Below are 20579 nucleotides of genomic sequence, written 5' to 3' on the forward strand. Positions count from 1 at the left end.
CAGTATTTGACTCAGCGGAGTTACAAATAAACTCTGAGTACCACCAATGGGCGGAAATCGGCATACTGTGCTGCTCACGCTGCGATTTAGCACCAGAAGCGCATTCCATTCTGAAAAATCAGAGTGAAGAGCACCATGCAGCACACCAGAGGGTGCAGCTACTCAAGCTGATTTTGCTGCCGCTCAAGTAGATTTTCTACTTCAGCTGCATCCTTCTGTTCGCAAACAGGCACAATGGCCCACATTGGAAAAATCTCACTGGATGTTGTCCAAGCAACTGAAAATCACACTAGGGGACGCCAAATCTCACCTGTGCATGCCATCTTAGTGTTTTGGCGCATTCCCAAGAAAACATTCTGCCACGCGGCAATTGGCAGAATTTGAGTAACGCAAAGTGACCAGAATTTCACTGATTCTGCTGGCGAAACAGAATATTTTGCCCACCCCTAGAAAAATATGGTTTTATTGTATCGAACAGCTGAGCCAAAGTCAAACTTCCAGGGTTTAATTAACTGAGTTAGCAGGATTCTGCAGATTTTGACAAGGGAGCATGCACTTGAAGTTCAATAGGAGCCCAGTTACTCCTTCAACTTGTGTCCTAAGCAGCAGTTTAAATCAGGAGTTTGTTGGTACAAGATATGGGCTAGCACCAAAAGTAGGCCCTCAGGAGTATCAAACATAATTGGTCTACAGCTCAAGTGCGGACTGCTGTGGTAGAAATTTTCAGGAGACGGGTTGTGTACTGCATCAACTACCTCCCACTTATACCTGGGAAACTGAAATTAGGTCAACATTTAACTGTATTTAAAATGGGATTTCCAAGGAACATCGGCTGTACGGTGATGGTAGAAACTCTTACAGAATCAGGGCAGCCTGCCTCAGCTAACGGAACACTCCCCCAGGTTTAAGGGTGAAAAGGAAAAGAACTCCCACAAAGACAAGGTGTTAAGGGGATGTGTAAGATCGCCAGGGAAATGAGTTATGCAAATTTGTGAAACCCTGATTGCTCAGATGTGCTCTTGTTTGGTCAACACCCATTAGGCTGCTCACTTCCTTGAGGTGGGCTCACTATAGTATTCAGTCAGCTGGGTGTTGCCCATACTCTTGAAGATCAGGTCTCCCTTTCTATTCATCAAGTTGCTCAACACTCTTCCTTAAGGACAGTAGAAAAAAAATAGGGTGGTTCCAGTGTACTATCTATCCTGGAAAAAGAGCTACAGGATACACTTTGGTCTTGCTTAGATCCCTTTTTCAGAGCTCGGCTTCAGAGCCTAAGTTAATATAAGAAACTGATTCTGGACAAGCAGTTCTTATTCAGCTTTGGGGCAGTGGCAGGATGCCAGGCCAATAGAAAGATGTGTCACATAAAAATAATATATCACACACTAATTTGGTGCATGGCACATATTCCCAAGTATTTCTGCACAAAAGGGGAGTGGCTAGGCCCCACCTGGTAAACGACATGTATGTGCTATGGTGCTTTCCTCTACTGGTGGGCGGGCGGTGGGGGGGTCATCTCTAGCTAGTCAGCTTAACACTAAGGAGGAGGCTACATCTAGGCCAGCCTTGCCTTTTATTCTACCGGACAACAACCAAATAAGGGGTCACCCCGCAACAATGGGAACCTGGGCAATACATTAGGCACCATACAAATAAGGCTCCCTTTAGGGAGAACTGCAAGCCTATGCTCCCTTGGCAATTATTTGAAAGGATAACGCATATGAAATAGGCTGTTTGTCCAATTTAGTATTTTTTACGAAAAATACATCAGTAAAAGACAAAATAGGTGCTCCAAAGAAAACGGTGGAGTGAAAGTGACAAAAGTGAGTAATAGGTGTGGAAGCAATGTTTAAATAAATTGTCCAGCGTTGACACATAATATGCTTAGAATTGCACAGAACTCATATCAATGTACTCTTGGACCCAAGCTGGTTTCCTATTTAAGCTTAGTTTTACATTTTACACGTTTTCGCTGCATTGTTTTTAGCATGGCTTTTTAGCAGGGACATTTAACACACTTCGCCTGCTTTCCTCGACATATACTCAGTACATGGAGTTCAAAGCTAGGAACACAATACACAATGTCCTAGTGCTTGCTTTACCCGTTCAGGAGACAGCTTCTAACATCTAGAAATAACATTAAATCAGATCTATTTGTCTGACACACTGGCTTATTATATAAGTGGTGCACTGACTTGGGAGGGGCACTCCAGCCGCAACTCCTGGGACGAATGCTGTATTCGACAAGCAGCTTTGATGGTGCTAATCTACTAGCTTTCTGAGAGGATTGCCATCCACACTACAAGGTGACTCCTGATGCAGCTTCCAGGTATGGGGCTAAAGCTAATTCCTTCTATCGGGCAAAGGCACAAAGGTACTCTCGCTATGCTCTCAGTATAGTCTTAGGGTTATGTAGGAACATCTAAAAATCATTTATCATGGTTGCTTTATTCATCCTCTTTACCATGTTCGTGATGTTAGTTACTTTGCTTTGTTTCATCTGCCTAATTATCACAGCTCATTCTCTCTATGCAAGATTGTGATTGTTGCAATAAATGTATTGAAAACTTATCTTGTATCTCTCCTGTGTTTCGCCTGGGCATGCATGAGTAATACAATGAAAGGGCGAGATCTGTTTCCACAAATTCCTAGGGAGTCAGAGAGTGATATTCAGGTTGACACAATCACTTTTCACCCTGGCACCCTGGGTGTACGTGAGGCAATGTGACCTCGCCAGGAGTTGGGCTGGCAGTTTGATAGTGTGCATGGACTCAATCTCCCACATTCTGAAGTTCTGATGTCCTAATAGGCAGTCCTATTATCTTAGTAGGAACCATAGAGCACATTGTGCAACAGAATAATTTCATAATAGGCAATAATGGAGTGCGTAGACGTCTTGATTCCTGAAATGATATTCATGGGGTAGCAACCAGCTAGCTTTCTGATTCAGGCATTAGCAAGCAGAGGGGAGCAGTGCTGTGTTCGCAAGTGCATTTTTTTAATTGATTCGATGTGACGGTGCTATGCAGCATTTGAGTAAATGGCACTCCCATCGGCCCTTTAACACCCTGATGATGACAGGAATTCCTGGACTTTTTTTTTTTTTAATTACGTTTTTTAAGAGTTGCTACCATCGTTCCTTTACCTGACGAAAGCCCCATGAGTATTGTTTTTAGGGGCTGAGACGTCGATGTACTCCATTACTCCCAGTTACAAAATTGTTCTATTGCACAATGTCAGTGGGTTCTATGCCTTTAGAAAGATATGTGTCAAAACTGGATAATTTCTTGTAAATGCTGCTTGCACACTTATTACTCACCTTTGTCACAATCACTTTCACTGTGCCATTTTATTTGGAGCACCTATTTTGACTTTTACAGATGTATTTTTCCTAAGTGATTAACATATTGGACATATAACCTATTGTGTATGAACTAGCCTTCCAAATAATTGCCAGTGGAAGCATAGACCTACAGCTCTTCCTGAGGGAGACTTACTTGTAAGTTGTTTTATTCAACAGAGCATTACCCCAGTGGGCTGGTGTTCTTGGGGGCTGTATTTGAAAGTCCAGGGCCACTTTGGAGCTTCTTTTACTTTCCCCAAATACCTGTGGATAACTGTACAAGGGCAGACTTTAAGATAGATAGAAAGAATTAGGATGGAGAGGGAAGGTAGTGAGAAAGCAATCAGAGAGGGAAAGGAGAGACAAGAGAAGTAGAGAGAGATTAGAGGGATGGAAAGATCAAAACTGTGCAAGGAAATGAAGGGAGTGAGGCTGGTTTGAAGATTTGTGCCAGCCCAGTTATTCAACACAACACAGAATACTCCACCTCCATGATTGGCGTAGGTTATGACTAGAAGGGCTCCAGACCTTTATATTGCCATAGACACCAATCCAAATTTTAAAAAGCCGCCAACTTTACAAGAGTGGAAATGAAAACAAAATGAGTCAATAAAAGTGATATATCACAAAACAACAGACACAAGCCTGTATGCTCTTTCTTGCCTTCATTTGTAGGTGGTATAGCTGTACTTCTAGCCCAGTGGGCAACCCACTTTCCTTCCTATACCTTTTAATACACTATCCAGCTCTCTGTCTGCCTTATTAGTCGCGAGGCCACCAAATCAAATTCTCTGCTTTCTCCACTGTCCCACCCCTAACATTACACTCATTATTTCAAATATCAAAAGAAAAAATGAGGCCTTAAGACATTCTAAAAATAGATATTGTGGCCCCAATTAATAAAGCCATTTTGTAGGAAATCATTTACCAATCAAAATATAGAGCACACTAACAAGGTATGACGAAGGATGTTGCTCTGGGTCTGGCCCTGTAAGTGTTCTCCATTCCAAATGTGAGAAATATAAATGGACACAATCCACAAGAGCAGGACCCAGTTCATGCAAAAGGTGTACTGGTATACAATGCACCCCATAAAAAGCATTACTTACACTACTATGTAATTTAGAAACCATGCTTCACAACTAGAAAGCACGCTTTAACAACTGCTCTCTCACATATATGGACACAAAGCATCCATCACAACGAGCAGTACTTTACATGTCACACAATAACTTTCACACAGTTGGGAGTGCCTCCCACAATCTTACATAAGATAACATGGCCCACCACACAAACTGCACTCCTTTCACAAAAGCAGAACATTCCCTCTATAGAGAACCCTGGAACCCTCCACTCACTAGCACAGCACTCTTTCCCTATCAGGACTCTCTTCTCTCACAGGGCATCAAACTTACAAAGATGCAGCACCCTTCTCTTTGACAGCGTCCCTCTACCACCATATCCTACTTATTTTAGATTGTGATAGCCTGTTACCATTGGTGTCCAAGGGCTCTGGCTTACTAATGAGCTCAAAACTGAGCACCTTTCGCACTTCAGGATATAGTAGTATAGTAGTCCAAGGCTTATTCCGGGACGTAATCTGGGGTTAGAGACTCAGAACTCAACAAACCATCCAACAGTAATTCATAAGTTAATGTCCAGCGACCTTCTTGACTTATAACTTCATTATTTACACACAATGCAATACTGTACATACATAACAGAAGGCATTACATTATTACATTTGATTATGGAAATACTGATGTGGTTTCTGCAATTCAGCCTATACCATTCCTGTGAACAGATCTCTAGTGCAAAAATAGTGTCTTTGGCCCTGCTGACGTAGATAGGTCAAGTAATTTTCACAAGGAGGGCACACTGCCTTTTTTTCGTGTTTGGTGGTAGTTTCCACTTTTTTGCACAATATCTTCTGTCAGGTCACTTCCAGTGGAATAGGTATTGCCTGCACAAGCTTGGTGGGGTCAGTGGTAAGCCCGATAGGATGCACTTGACATGACCATCGAGCGAGGGACAAGGTGTCTCTGACATAGCCTAGTAGGTGTGCTCGCAGTCTGGCACAAGTGATCATGTGCATGCTGATTCATATAAACGTAGGCATCGCCAGTGGAATGCAGTCATGCCTTGGTCCGGCTGCTCAAGGTCAAGAGGATCTTGCCACTTGGGTCCTTCCTCCGGCACAATCACAAATCTACCAACCAAACAAGCTAGGCACTTACCCCAGGTCAAATTGGTGAGTAGGCAGGTGTTGTTCAAATTCCCCTGTGAGGGTAGGGGATGATTTCCAACTCAGTACAAACCCTCATCTAGTATGCTGGTTCTTCAGTGGAGACTGCAGGATGTGGTCAGGATTCTTCAATGCTCTGATGATTCTAGGTCCTTGGAAGCTTAAGTGGAATTCACACAGAGGAGAGTTCCATTGTGTCCTACAAAAGTATCAAGGCTTCAGCTTCTAACATGGCGATCCCTCTGGACTTCTAGGCCTTATTTGCTGGACATCCAGGCCTCATCCTATGGCACAGCAAAGTAGGTCCTTCCCAGAGTGACAGTAAAAAGCTTTAGTTCCATCCGCCTCAAACCTTTCGCAGCCCCTCTTCTTCTGGGCAGTATCGTCCTTGTGCAAGGACATCTCCGGAACAATCGGTCAGATACATACTTCAAAGCAGGGTCAAGGCAGCTTTCCTGGTAGGCCTGCAGAGCCCTCAGTATTTTGGTCACTAACCTGGCAAAGGGAGTTGATGGTAAACACCACAATGATGTAGCACAGAGCGTTTCTCTGATGCCATTGATGAGGGACCCAGCATTCTGGCAGACAATCTTGGCATCATGCTTCTAAGTTTCTATCCCATCTTTATAGTAAACAGTATTTACACATTTCAACCCCCACTCCGAAAATGTTCAAGCTCCACCCTAACATTCACCTTTGAGACCGTTTTTTGAGCATTTCCTGTCTTTTGCTTATTCCTCTCAGACCGGTCCAGCTAGGGTTGTCTTCAAGTGCCAGTAGGATGGAGTTGGGAGTCCCCTATCACAAGAGACCCAAAACAAGGATAATTAAGGGGGACATATGTTACTATTTAACAACTGTATACCAATCTGGGTGGGGGTGGCTGTGCCGGGGGTGTTAATCGTATCAGAGGACAATGGGGGAGGACAATGGGGCAGGGAAAACTCTCCAAGCTTCAAAGGACCCCCTGTCAAGTCTCCTGCACAGCCAAAGGTTTGAAGTACGCCAAAAGATCTCTGGAATGTCCGGGGGTGGGCAAGGGGCTGAAATTCAGATTGCTGTCAGGGGCTCTCTCCACCCTCCATATTAACTACACGTGGATGTAGGGAAAACAAACCCAGTCACATGCAACACATGCTCAACATGCATCCTCTGCACACAGTGGTATTATATACACACACATCATCCATGACCCACATGGTATGAAGGACTTTAAGTTGCTGGGGACTGGCAGACCAATTTGAAAAAGTAAACAACTCTTCCTGCATACACAGGTAAAATGGCCTGCTTTGAAACTACGGTAGTAAACAACTCTTCCTGCAAACACAGGTAAAATGGCCTGCTTTGCAAACTACTAATTTATTGCTGCCACCAACATCAGTCCTCTGATCCCAGTGAGTTAACTGTAAGAGTAAGGAGGCTGCACATGGTGTGCCCCAACAGACCACAGAGCCCAGCCCTTAGTCTCAGTCTGTGTCACAGGAAAGGCTAGGATTCAGACCATACACATTATTGCCACAGATGCTATGAAAGGGGGCAAAAATGTATAGAGATTGCTATGACAAATTCAAGCTCTCCAAACCCATGTAGGCTGTGGGTTTATTTCCCAGTCAATAACAATCTATTATTATATCTATTCATCTAGGGAGGATTTTTTCTACTCAGCTTTATGCTCACGACCTCAACATCATCTCATACGTCAATGTCACCCAGCTGATCCTCTCCCTCACCAAGGACACCGCCAAGACCAACCTCCATGAAGGAATGAAGGCCATCACTGAATGAATGAAGAGCAGCTGCCTGAAACCGAAATCCGACAAGACTGAGGTCCTCATCTTCGGCTACCCACCCTCCACATGGGATGACTCCTGGTGGCCGGCCACACTGGGAACCGCAACAACACCCACCGACCATGCACGCAACCTGGGATTCATCCTGGACTCTTCAATATCTATGACCCAGCAAGTCAACACCATCTCCTCCTCCTGCTTCAACACCCTCCTCATGCTTCGGAAGATCTACAAATGGATCCCCATTGAAACCAGAACAGTCACCCAAGCCCTTGTAAGCAGCAAACTGGACTACGGCAATGCCCTCTATCCAGGAACCACAGCCAAACTCCAGAAAAGACTGCAATGAATCCAGAACGCCTACGCGCACCTCATCCTGGACATCCCCCGCCACTGCCACATCACAGGCCACCTGAAAGACCTACATTGGCTCCATATCAACAAAAGAATCACCTTCAAACTCCTCACCCACGCTCACAAGGCACTGCACAACACCGGTCCAGAATACCTCAACAGACAGCTCTCCTTCTACACCCCAACCAGACAGCTTCGCTCTGCCAAGCTTGCCCTCGCCACCGTCTCACGCATCGCAGAACAACCACCAGTGGCAGATCGTTCTCGCACCTCGCCGCCAGGACGGTCCTCCCACCCACCTGCGTCAGACCAAGGACCTCCTTACCTTCAAGAGCCATCTCAAGACATGGCTGTTCGAGCAGTAGCAGCCACTCCCCTCAGCGCCTTAAGACCCTCACGGGTGAGTAGTGCACTTTACAAATTTCCTGACTGATTGATTAATATGAATAGGTTTAACAATCTCATTACTCTTTTTTTTCTTACTCCTCCATGTGAAAACATATCTTTGAAAACCTGCATATATGTTTAAATAAAGGTCTGTGGGTTAAATACTTATTGCAGGGCTCTGCCTGTGTGTCACGGATACAAATCCGGACATGGTCAACTCAGCCTTTCTTCCTTGCAAGGTCAATGAAATTACTAAAGTGCTACACCTGGTTCTAATAATTGCATGTTCATCCTATGACTGAAAGCACAATACAACGAACATGCTATTACTAAAAAAAAAAGAATCTTTAATATGAATGTAAAATTGGTTTGTGCAGGTGTTGTCTGTAGCTCCAAATATGACCCAGCATATGCCGATTTTATAAATGCTGACAAAGAAACCCTAATGAGCACAATGTAAATGTGAAGCTATTTCTATAACAGTCCAGTGACATTTTATAGAGTCAGAGAAGTGCTTAAGTAACTTGGCACAGAAGGTACTCTGCAGTAGAACATGGATGTGCCACTGGACAATCAAGTGCCAACTGCTCTGACATGGAGGCCTGCCCTCTTGGTCACTTGGCTTTTTTCTTAACAACAGGTGCCCTACGTAGACCGCTCATCACAGGTGAGGGTCATTTACTCTATTTACTATGATCTCTATATGCTGAAAGCAAAAAAATGGGGGCACCTATGTTTATGAAGAACATTCTGCTGCACTAGTCACTTGAGCAGTGCACCTGCCAGCAGAAAATGAAACAAAGTAAGCAAGAGAGGTGACTGAAGGATCATGCAGTGTTAGAATAAAGTAACAAGCATTTTCAATGCAATAGGTCTCACATTTGCTTGAGTTAGAGTTATTGGCGTTGTAAATGCACAACTGGACTTTTCCTGCACATATATTGGTCAACCCTGCCGCATAATTTGGACCTCTCTGCCACAGAATTCCAGTGGTCCTGCATATAACTAAAGCGCCTCCATTTACTGCAAAGAGTCTTGCTCTGATGACCTTGACCATGTCTTAGATTATTTTTAGTACCGTTTTCTTGTAATTTATTTTTATTGTGAGTAATGTGTGAGGGACTGCTACTGACATTTTCAGAGAAATATTGTGTTTGTTTCATGCAGTATCCATAAAAAAGGGTTCTTTAAGACCAAAGCAGGACATCACATAGGAGAAATGGGAGGGTGTCACAGAGATTATTTCCAGTAATATTAGTGAGCTGCTGCTATGTTACAAGTATTAAAAACACACATCACTATCCCTGAGTATTAGATGTAAACACATTAAGAATTTGGACGGAGGTGCCTGTGCGTTGTCAGTGACCGGACCAAAGAGGGCAAGAAAGAGCTGGTACTGGATCATAAATTAAAATCTGTTACGAACAGCGGTCCCCAAAATATGTTTTCCCAAGTCCTCCAAAATCCTTAAGATGCCGGTAGGAAGCTGGCTCTGTATATACTATTGCAAAGTAAGAAATAGTGTGCACAGAGTCCAAGGGTTCCCTTTAGAGATAAGACAGTGGCAAAATAAGATAATTCTAATGCTCTATTTTGTGGTAGTGTGGTCGAGCAGTAGGCTTATCCGAGGGTAGTGTTAAGCATTTGTTGTACACACACAGGCAATAAATGAGGAATACACACTCAAAGACTTACTCCAGGCCAATAGGTTTTATATTGAAAAATATATTTTCTTAGTTTATTTTAAGAACCACAGGTTCAAGATTTGCAGTAAACACTTTAAATGCAAGGTACTTCACTTAGATACTTTAGGAACTTTTAATAAAAGCAATATCATATACAGTCTTTGTAAAAATGGCAATAAGCTATTTTTAAAGTGGACACTGCAAAAATCAACAGTTCCTGGGGGAGGTAAGTAAAGGTTTGATTAGGAGGTAAGTAAAACACTTACAAGTCTCAGTTCTGGGGTATAGGCAGCCCACCGTTGGGGGTTCAAGGGGGGTGGACACAAGTAGGCACACAAAACACACCCTCAGCAGCACAGGGGCGGCCGGGTGCAGTGTGCAAAGCAGGCGTCGGGTTTCAGGTAGGAAACAATGGAGGGACCCGGGGGTCACTCTAGCAGTGCAGGCAGGCACAGTGGGGGCTTCTCGGGACAGCCACCACCTGGGCAAGGCAGAGGGTCGCCTGGGGGTCACTCCTGCGCTGAGGTTCGGTTCCTTCAGGTGCTGCGGGTGCAGTGCTGGTTCCAGGCGTCGGGTCCCTTGTTACAGGCAGTCGCGGTCAGGGGGTGCCTCTGTATTCTCTCTGCAGGCGTCGCTGTGGGGACTCAGGGGGGTCGTCTCTGGTTACTCACGGACTCGCAGTTGCCAGGGAGTCCTCCCAGAGGTGTTGGTTCTCTGAATCTCGAGCGGGGGCGTTGGGTGCAGAGTGAGAAGTCTCACGCTTCCGGCGGGAAACGTGCAGTCTTTGGAAGTTGCTTCTTTGTTGCAAAGAAGTAGCTGGTTTTGAACAGGGCCGCTGTTCACTGGAGTTTCTTGGTCCTTTAGTCCAGGGCAGTCCTCTGAGGCTTCAGAGGTCACTGGTCCCTGTCGGATGCGACGCTGGTTGCAGGTTTTCGAAGTTGGAGACAGGCCGGTGGAAGGGCTGGGGCCAAAGCAGTTGTCGTCTTCCTCCTTTTCTGCAGGCTTGTAGGTCAGCAGTCCTTCTTGTTTCTTTAGATTGCAGGAATCTGATTTCCTGGGATCTGGGGTGCCCCTAAATACTACATTTAGGAGTGTGTTTAGGTCTGGGAAGGCAGTAGCCAATGGCTACTGTCCTTGAGGGTGGCTACACCCGCTTTGTGCCTCCTCCCTGTGGGGAGGGGGGCACATCCCTAATCCTATTGGGGGAATCCTCCAAGCACAAGATGGAGGATTTCTCAAGGCTGGGGTCACCTCAGCTTAGGACACCTTAGGGGCTGTCCTGACTGGTGGGTGACTCCTCGTTTTTCTCATTATCTCCTCCAGCCTTGCCGCCAAAAGTGGGGGCAGTGGCCAGAGGGGCGGGCATCTCCACTAGCTGGGATGCCTTGGGGCGCTGTAACAAAAGTGGTGAGCCTTTGAGGCTCACCGCCAGATGTTACAGCTCCTGCAGGGGGAGGTGAGAAGCACCTCCACCCAGTACAGGCTTTGTTCCTGGCCACAGAGTGACAAAGGCACTCTCCCCATGTGGCCAGCAATCTGTCTGGTGTGTTGCAGGCTGGCAGAAACTGTTCAGCCTACCCTAGGAGTCGGATTGGTATTCAGGGGGCATCTCTAAGATGCCCTCTGGGTGTATATTACAATAAATTGCACACTGACATCAGTGTGCATTTATTGTGTGGAGAAGTTTGATACCAAACTTCCCAGTTTTCAGTGTAGCCATTATGGAACTGTTGAGTTCGCGTTTGACAAACTCCCAGACAATATACTCTTATGGCTACCCTGCACTTACAATGTCTAATGTTTTGCTTAGGCATTGTGGGGGCATAGTGCTCATGCACATATGCCCTCACCTGTGGTATAGTGCACCCTGCCTTTGGGCTGTAAGGCCCGCTAGAGGGGTGACTTACCTATGCCACAGGCAGTGTGACGTTGGCATGGCACTCTGAGGAGAGCTGTGAGGCAGTGTGCATGTGCTGAGTGAGAGGTCCCCAGGGTGGCATAAGAAATGCTGCAGCACTTAGAGACCTTCCCTGGCATCAGGACCCTTGGTACCAGGGGTACCAGTTACAAGGGACTTGCCTGAGTGCCAGGGCTGTGCCAATTGTGGAGACAAAGGTACAGTTTAGGGAAAGAACACTGGTGCTGGGGCCTGGTTAGCAGGGTCCCAGCACACTTTCACATCAAAACTCAGCATCAGCAAAGGCAAAAAGTTAGGGGGTAACCATGCCAAGGAGGCATTTCCTTACAATGCCCCAATGGAGAACTAGGGCAAAAGTATGATAAATGTGGTTGCACAAGTAGGGAAGTGGATTAGGCTGCAATTGTCAGGAGTTGGGACGTAATATCTTAAGAAGATGGTTCTTCTCCTGAAAAGCGTTCGCTAAAGAGTGTACAACTGAAGTGGAGCTTTACATGGGGCAAAATTGAGTCATGATGGCTGAAATCTCTTTGTTGCTCTTACTAACAAGAATTTGGAACTGGAGGGGCAGCTTTTAATCAACGTGACAAGCGCTAATCTGTGTAAACACACTTTTTCATCCCATGCTTTCAGTGGCTGAAACATACTGAAATCACACAAGAGAGGGGTGTACGGGGCAGTGGGAAGAGGGAGAAATACAGATTTGTTGGTGTAGTAAGTGGGATAAAGCACATTACTTTGTAAAATGACCAATGTTTTTGAAGTCTTTCCAAACAGGGAGGGGGAAAGAGTGTGGATGTGTTTATGCCTGTGTGTAAAAATTCCTGGTGAAATCCAACAGGCACCACACCAGACCCGACTAAAAGCACCTTTCCATGCCACGAAGGATGACAGGGTATACATTTTAAAGTGATTTCTAGCTCAGCATCTATGTGTATTCTTGGTGCTGGACGACATATTGCTTACAATCTTCTCCAAAATCACTAAAGGTATTTTGCAGTTTTATATAGAGGGAACTCGACGAGCAAGCGCCCAATTATATTACACAAGTGCAGACTTTTTTTGGGGGGCATGCAGAGATAAAGTGAATTGCCCAGAATCACAGGATGGTGAACCGACTCGGATACTCAAACCTTGCTCCCCAGTTACAAAGGGAGCAGCTTTGGGACTAAACCTTATTTGAGACATGTGTTGATGGAGAACATTAATTACAGTGGGAACACATTGGATAGCATGGACCTAAAAAACAAGATTATGAAAAGCATGTAAAATGTAGTCGGGAAGAACATGGTTACGTTAACGCTTTTACACTTATAATATGCTGGCTGAAAAAATACTGCAACATTTACCATTCTAATGTACACAAAGCAGGGAAAGGGTGCAGTACCACAGGCTATGCGTAGGTGTCCCTTGGGACCTCTTGGCAGCATAAGGCACTGCACCCTGCAATCTTGAATTCCACACATCCCCAATGACTTTCAGGCGTGTTCTGAAAAATGAAGCTCTGTGCCCGTTTTGTGAAAGGTGTTACACTGTGCGTTCAGGTTATGAGGGAGGGGAGACAAGAGTAATATATTGGCTAAAAAAAAAAACATCCTGGAAAAGGCAAATACTCAGAGAATGCTAGATTAAGTAAAGCATATGAGATGTAAATGGAACAACATGGTTATGTTAGCTGAGAGCAAGAATGCTCTGCAAGTGAAAAGGGAAGCGTTGTCAATCACGAGCAGAAACCAAGAAGAAAAAGCCCCCCAACAAACAGATAAGCACAACAAAGGGTAGGCAGATCCTGCTCCCAAAGAGAAAAAGGCGGGACAAAGAGGTGTGACTGACCACTAGCAAGCAAGGATTTTAAATTACACTGAAACAAACAAATGTAATTGCTTTAAGCCCACAGAAGTAAAGTATACTAAAAGTATACAAGAAGCCGTACACTTACGTTTGACCTAAAAACTGCAAGAAAAGACATAGCAAAGAGAGAGATGGGGTAATGAACTGAAAGAGGAAGAAAACAGACAATCGTTGAAAAATGGCAGAGACTACAAAAACATAACACAAATAAAAAAATAATGACAAACAAGAAATGAGCAAAGACTAAAACAAGTATTGGCAATACCAGTAGGTCTCATTAATAAGAGACAATGCATGCCAGATCTACTGGCTTTAATAAATGCAGTCTTTTGTAGAATTAAACTACTTGCTGGTGTCAGGGAGGCATAGAATACCTGTTTGTAGTCTTTGTTACAAAACATTTTAGATCTGGCAGCATAAGTAGTCTGCAGGGGTGTGAGAGTACTTTTGGTACTGTGCACCTGTTACTCTGAGTGTGGAGGTGCTGTCAGAAGAGTAAGACTGCAAGTATGGCAGTGGTTCCAAACTTAACACCCCCCCCCCCAACCCCCACAGTGTTTGTCACAGGGTCTACGTTATCAGTTATCTGCAACTGAACCAACAACTGTTTTCCAATTAAGATGATGTGTGGAAGAGCATCTACAGGAGCGTATGAATGGTATTCCTTGAGGAGTGTGTTTTCAGTTGTGTGTGACTGCTGGTCTAGGAGGGGTGTGAGAGAGCTGTCTGTGTTTAGGATATTTTGTTATTCCCCCCAAATGCTTTAGCAGTTCCCCTTGCATCTTCATTGAGGCTATAACTAAGGACATGCTGAATGCATATTTAATGACAGGAGAGTCTTAATTCTAAAACAATGCTGCCTTATTTGGTCTTAAGTGGAGTCCTCATCCTCCACTTGTGAGTCTGCTTTCACTCATGAGACTGCCCCAAAACGAAGAGATAATTAACAAGCAAGGCTGTGCATTTATTTACTTGCAAGAGCTCTCGTCCAGTGAACTCTGACAGCCTGTCCCCACCAACCAACACGCCAAATGCATCACTGACCCCCTACATTATGTGCTCAATCAGTTGTGTTTACTGGTGTCATCAAGCAGCAGCTAAACCAGTGAACAGAGTTATTCTCTCCTCTTCGATTCTGCCTCCGACCGCACCTGAACAGCTCTGTAGGAGTTTGTTACAGCTACTCACTCTGGCTGACACCGATCCCAGTGCACCATGGTCGAAAACAGTGCCACAAAGTCACTTTGTCTCCCCAAAGTGCATGTACCCTAAGTACCTACACATGGCTCAAATGCAGTACAGTGAGCATGAAGGAAGCAGCTGGCTCACCACCATGCAGGATCATTATACTGGTCATGTGCCGAAGAACACATATTTGTAAAGTGCCATACTAGCGCAACAGATGAATCAGCAAATACCTCACCCACCACTGTCATTGACCACTGGTATGAATGAGGGTCAGATCGGGGGAAGCCCGCTGGTGGTTAAAAGAATACATAAGATCACCACTGGGACAGAGGCAAGGATGACATTATAGCAGCTTGGCAAATTCCCTCTTTACACGTACCACCCACCAACCCCCTCCATACATCACTGCACCATTACATTTGGATGTGGTGGCCATTTTAGAAGTGAGGAATTATCAGCACACCATTCCATGTTGAGGCGTTCCTGCTGCTGACGCACGTGGCATCAAGTGCTATTGAAGGTTTTCCAAATGTAAAGGCCACTCCCCTACTGTATTTGTCACAGGGTCTGTGTTATTAGTTATAGGATATTGAACAAACTGCTGTCCAGGTATGATGAGAGGTAGAACATCTGCAAAGCGACAGAACTCAAGTCCATCTCTCTATACTGCTTTTAAAATTGTATTTGTGATTGAATGAGCTCTGGCAGACAGCTAAACTGTTAAACCACATCGAACAAATAAGCGGGAAATAGATAAAAAGAGACACTACAGACATAAAGGAACCTACAATTGAAAATCAAAAAAGGGGAGATAATCGAATATAGTGGCAATATTAAAAAAGCTAGCCGAAAACAGGTGCTATATGTCACAGATTAAAACATACATTCATGACACTGGTTCCAATGCTTCTGAGGTTGTTCAGTGGGTTAGTCTATCGATTGCAGAAATCTATGTGTAACCCGAAGATCACAAATTCTAATCCTAATCTGGGAAAAGGTATTTACTGCGGAGATCTGTGCAGATTTGTACAGTGCAGTTCTCCTTTTGGCTAGGTTTTCACGATAAAAATACCACATGCATAAATACATCAGCCCGTACGTCGCTTTTCATCTTTTTTTTTTAATCCCCGTTGGAACATTCAGTAGTTTAATGCATCACTACGATGAGTAACATATTGCTCAGAGATTCCAGTTAAAGGGGAGAGACTAATGGGTTCATGTGCCTATTGCAGTGACCTTTGAAAAGAGTCGTTGGATTAAAAAAAAAGTAAAGATTTACTTCTAAAGTGCACAGAAGTCGCACCCGAGATCACCACAAACTCCAACTGCCCCGCCACACTTTACATATCCCCGGGAACTTCAGTTCTACACAGAGTGGTCTTCACATCAGTCATTGCTCATGAGTACATGGCTTTCATGTCAATCTCGCGCCCCTGCACTTTATTAAATGGCTGTCCTCGCTATTCTGCCATTGAGCACGGCTTTGTTTCACAGTTGATTTAGACTGGATAAGGTGCAGTCTTCCACTGCTGACACCATAGATCTACTCTGTTTTAATGTAATTTGTTGGTCAGGGCTCTGTGGAGAGGAGATGCATGCCTTGCTCATCAATGGGCTCCTGCCCTCTTTCCCCTCTCACTTACTCCATGTCCCATTATAATGCTCCTCGTGCGACACACAGGAAGCCTTGTTGATGCCAGCTGTACAGAAACAATATTTTCTATACTTTCATAATGGCAGCCACGTTTCGTCCTCACGTTGCGTCACACAACGCTGTGGCCACCCTGAAAGTATAGAAAACATGCTTGCTATGCGTTAAAAGTTGCCACCGCATTGCATAATGTAACGCGATGATGTGATGCGCGTGGTAAGCTATAGAAAACAAGGATTTCTATACTTTTAACATGGACAGTCACCACTATTGGCTTTGCCAGTTCCGGCGCTTTTTTAAAAGCCTATATCATAGAATCGATAAGGGAGCACTCTTTATATTTGTCAGTCAATTCTAGGAATTGAAGTGGTCTATAAACCTGGGTGATAGTAATGTCACAATCTTAACAAAGGGAACAGTATTTTAAGCCTTTTCAAACAATGAAAGTCTTGAATTCAGATAAAACGACGAGGTGTGCTTTTACTTCGTCCTGATACAGATTTAACCATCTGTAATTTGTCTCTGGCGGAATCATCTATAAAGTACGATTACGGGCTTACTGTACTGACTGTTTGACTGCATCAAGACGACGCTCCCTTATCAATTCTATGATACAGGTTGAGCTACGGTCACCGCATTCGGGTCCTGCTCAATCAAATCGTGGCAACGGATGTGATGATAATGTACGAGCATCATTTTCCGTTTTAACTATACTTCGAGGAGGGAGAACACATGTATACCACAGTTGCCTTTTTCTTTCGGTATATGCAGTGCTTAATTTGTAAATAAAAAAGGTGCCGGTGCCCAAAGCCCTTCTCTTAAACATGCGGCTGCTGCAATTACATGTGCAAACACGGAATACTGAGGCAGCGTAATCCCGAAGCCATCTTGGACCTCTCCAATTTATTTACAGCCCCTCCTGCCCCTTCAGCTCACACCTGCAACTTTCTGCTTTCCCTCATTGTGACGCTTTTTCGTTTTTCTCTTCCTCGGTCTTTCCCAAATTTGTCTTTTGCTCGCAGAAAATGCTTGAGGCAGAAGACTAAGCGCCGGTGCTCAGCACCGGAAACAACAAGCACAAATTAAGCACTCGGTATATGGGCATTTTTAAAGCCTCCAGAATTTGGTCAGCCAGTAGCGCTGCCCACACAGCATTGGCAAAGCGAGAGCGACTGAGGTTGCAGCTTGGAGAGAGATGCAGGAAAGTGCAGCGGGACACTGCCCCGATGCGTGTCTTACACATGTTCATCACAGCATGTTGGTAAATGCAATGGGCAGCCTGTGCACTTTTTAAACACATGCATGATTCTTTAAGCCAAAGGCTGAAGCCTTCGGGAAAATGGCAGAAAACACATGCCCAAACCCTCAACTAAGGAGAAATAAGATACAGACAAGCAAAAAAAAACATGGGGTTCAACAGTCTAATTGCATATCTTACAGTCATTTGCGCATTCCTGGAGTCACTTCCAAAAGATTCTCTCACCCACTAACTTAATCAATGACGTGCGTGACACATGCACAGCAGCATGCTAGAAGGCATGAGGGGGTAACTTTTGGAAAGCATTGTTTCCCAGGAGTGCTCACCTCTGGGGAAGATGTTCAGTGGCTCCGTCAGCACGCCGTTCACCTGTTGCTCCATGACTGTGTTGTAATACTGCAGAAGATAAAACACAGGGTTACAGGGGCTTAGCGCATGAGAGTTTATACAGGAGATGAGGATGTAAAGCCATAAAATGAGGGAGTCGGCACCCAAAGCACCGCTCTGTTGTGCTTGCTAATCTACTAACAAACAGACACAAAATAATTCATGCTCTATCCTTATTCACCTTCCTACATAAAATATAAATATATACACCATATTTAAACAAAAACATTGTCAGGACACAGGGGCTCAAGCTTAAACGATGAAAAAGGGAAGCAGGGAATGCTGGGTAGTTCCCACGTTTAGGTGGAGAGCTATACCTCTCTGATGAGCTCTACCCTATAGTGAAACACGTGTCAGGGGTTGCTTTTCTTCACCTATGTTATTTTAGATGGTATGTTACCAATACAAAGCCATGCATACCATGCCTGGAATGGTACAGCTCAGCATGAATGGCACTAGCTAATGCTATACTTAAAGACTTTGCTGTAATGGCAAAAGGCTTTGTCATTTCCCAGCTTGGTTTGCTAATCCTATGCTTAAAAACTCTGCTCGAAAAAAAACAGACACTTGAGGCAAGCAGGTTCAGTGTATCAGTGAAGGTGTAAGGTGCTACACATATAGCAGCTGCACTCCATCTAAAATTGGGAACTACCCAGAGATACATGCTTCCTTTTTTGCATAAATTATGTGGCACTCTAAGCCTGAAAGGGAATGGTCTTGCAGTTTTCTCATCAATGATATTACTGCAAATGTTGCAGTGATATTATCAATGATGTCAAGACTAATGTACTATGTGGGGTAATTAGCAGTGCATGGTGAGGTGCGAGTTATAGTTAGCTTAGGGCAAGAGTTATAGTTTCTTGAGATAACTATAACTGCTGAATTCCTATTGCTTTGTGTGTGCAAAATCTGAACCGGACTCTATTGTCCTTGTAACCTTTGTTTTTTAATGAATTTCTAATGTTTTTAAATTCTATTTCCTAATTGTAACATCCCTGTAACCTTTGTTTTTTTAAAGTGATTTTCATTTTTTTTTTTTAACATAATATAATATTTAATTACCATACTTTAATCCAACCACCACCTGCAGCCAACCCTCTGCATGCAGCCAACCCCATGCTGCACAAAGCCTTCGACTGTGAGTGCGGGGTCTAGATGCAGGGCCTGTGGCCAGGCCCTGCACAAGCCATGTGGCCTACTTCCCGTTGGCAGCCAACCACACTGTGTGAGTCTGTGAGTGGCTGTACGGGTGTGTGGCTGGGTTTGTGTGGTTGTGTGGGTGTCGGAGTGGTTATATGGATGTGCGAGTGGATATGTGAATGGCTGTGTGGATATGTGAGTGCATGTGAGTGGTTTTGTGGGTCTGTGCATGGGTGTGTGAGTAGCTGTATGGGGGTATTTGTGGGTGTGTGGGTTTGTGAGTGTGTGTGTGAATGTGTACGTGAGTGTGTGAGTGTGTGGGTCTGTGAGTAGGTGTGCAAGTGGTTTGGTGTTTCTGTGAGTGGCTGTTTGGGCGTGTGAGTGGCTGTGTGAGTGGCTGTATGTTTTTTTAATTGTGGTATGGATATGTGATCAGTTGCAGATTCACACTGGAGGCCGCGCTGAGCGCCACGGAGGATCTGCGGATCGTCGCGCACCCCAAAAAATTTTTTTGGGGCAATTTCTTGCCCATGAGGGGGGCACCTCAGACACCACTCCATCAGTCCCATGTGGTGAGGAGACCTCTACCCTGACCCCTTATCATCTTTAGGTTTTATTTTTCACCTCCAGGACTGAGTCTTGATACACAAAATGACAGCTGCAACTTTCCTGTCAGGTTGCGGCCAGCCAATCACAGCACTCCTGTTGGCATGTGACTCTGCAGATCCACCACCTCTATAGATATACATAAATATATTTTCTGTAATAACTACAAAACTACAGAACAGATTTACACCAAATTACAAAAAGATCTTTCTGGACCAAGATCGAGCTTTCTGCAAAAAATTTGGTGTAATTCCGTTCAGCAATTTAGGGCTGTAGTCGTGTCTAAAATCCCTATGAGAAAACTGTATAGGGAAAATGTGTTTTGGAGGTGCTAGAACAAGGAAACGGAGGGTTCTATTAATTTTCAGCATTGCTCAAAGCCAAAAAAGAGCTGTGTCTGGCTAGTGATCAAGGTTCATTGGAAAGTCTTCATAAACCAGAGGCATCTGTCAAGCCCTCACAATCCAGAGGCATCTGTCATGCCCCCACAATCCAGTCACTTGACAAGCACTCACAAACCTGAGGTATCTGTCAAGCCCTCAGAAATTAGAGGTGCCTAAAAGGTCCTCAGAAAGTAAAATAATCAACCAATCCCTCAAAAGCTGGAAGCATCTGCCAGGCTTTCAGGAAACAGTGGCACATGGCTAATATCTTGAAACCACGGTTACATATCTAGCCTTAAGAAACCAAGGGCACCTGCTAAGGCCTCAGAAACCACTTCCACCTACAGAGGCCACAGAAACCAATAACACCTGCCTGGCTCTTAGACACAGACT

The 20579-nt window shown here is 44.6% G+C and overlaps 1 protein-coding gene across 1 annotated transcript in view; it reads right to left on the reverse strand.

The window, feature by feature from the left end:
* MAP2K5 (mitogen-activated protein kinase kinase 5) overlaps positions 1–20579 on the reverse strand; it is a 1242853-nt gene that overhangs the window by 992043 nt on the left and 230231 nt on the right. Inside the window, exon 4 of the mRNA XM_069222863.1 lies at positions 17997–18066. Within this exon, the coding sequence (XP_069078964.1) occupies positions 17997–18066 (70 nt within the window). The remainder of the gene's footprint in view (positions 1–17996; positions 18067–20579) is intronic.

This window comes from Pleurodeles waltl, chromosome 3_1 (genome assembly GCF_031143425.1).
Source record: "Pleurodeles waltl isolate 20211129_DDA chromosome 3_1, aPleWal1.hap1.20221129, whole genome shotgun sequence".
NCBI lineage: Eukaryota > Metazoa > Chordata > Amphibia > Caudata > Salamandridae > Pleurodeles > Pleurodeles waltl.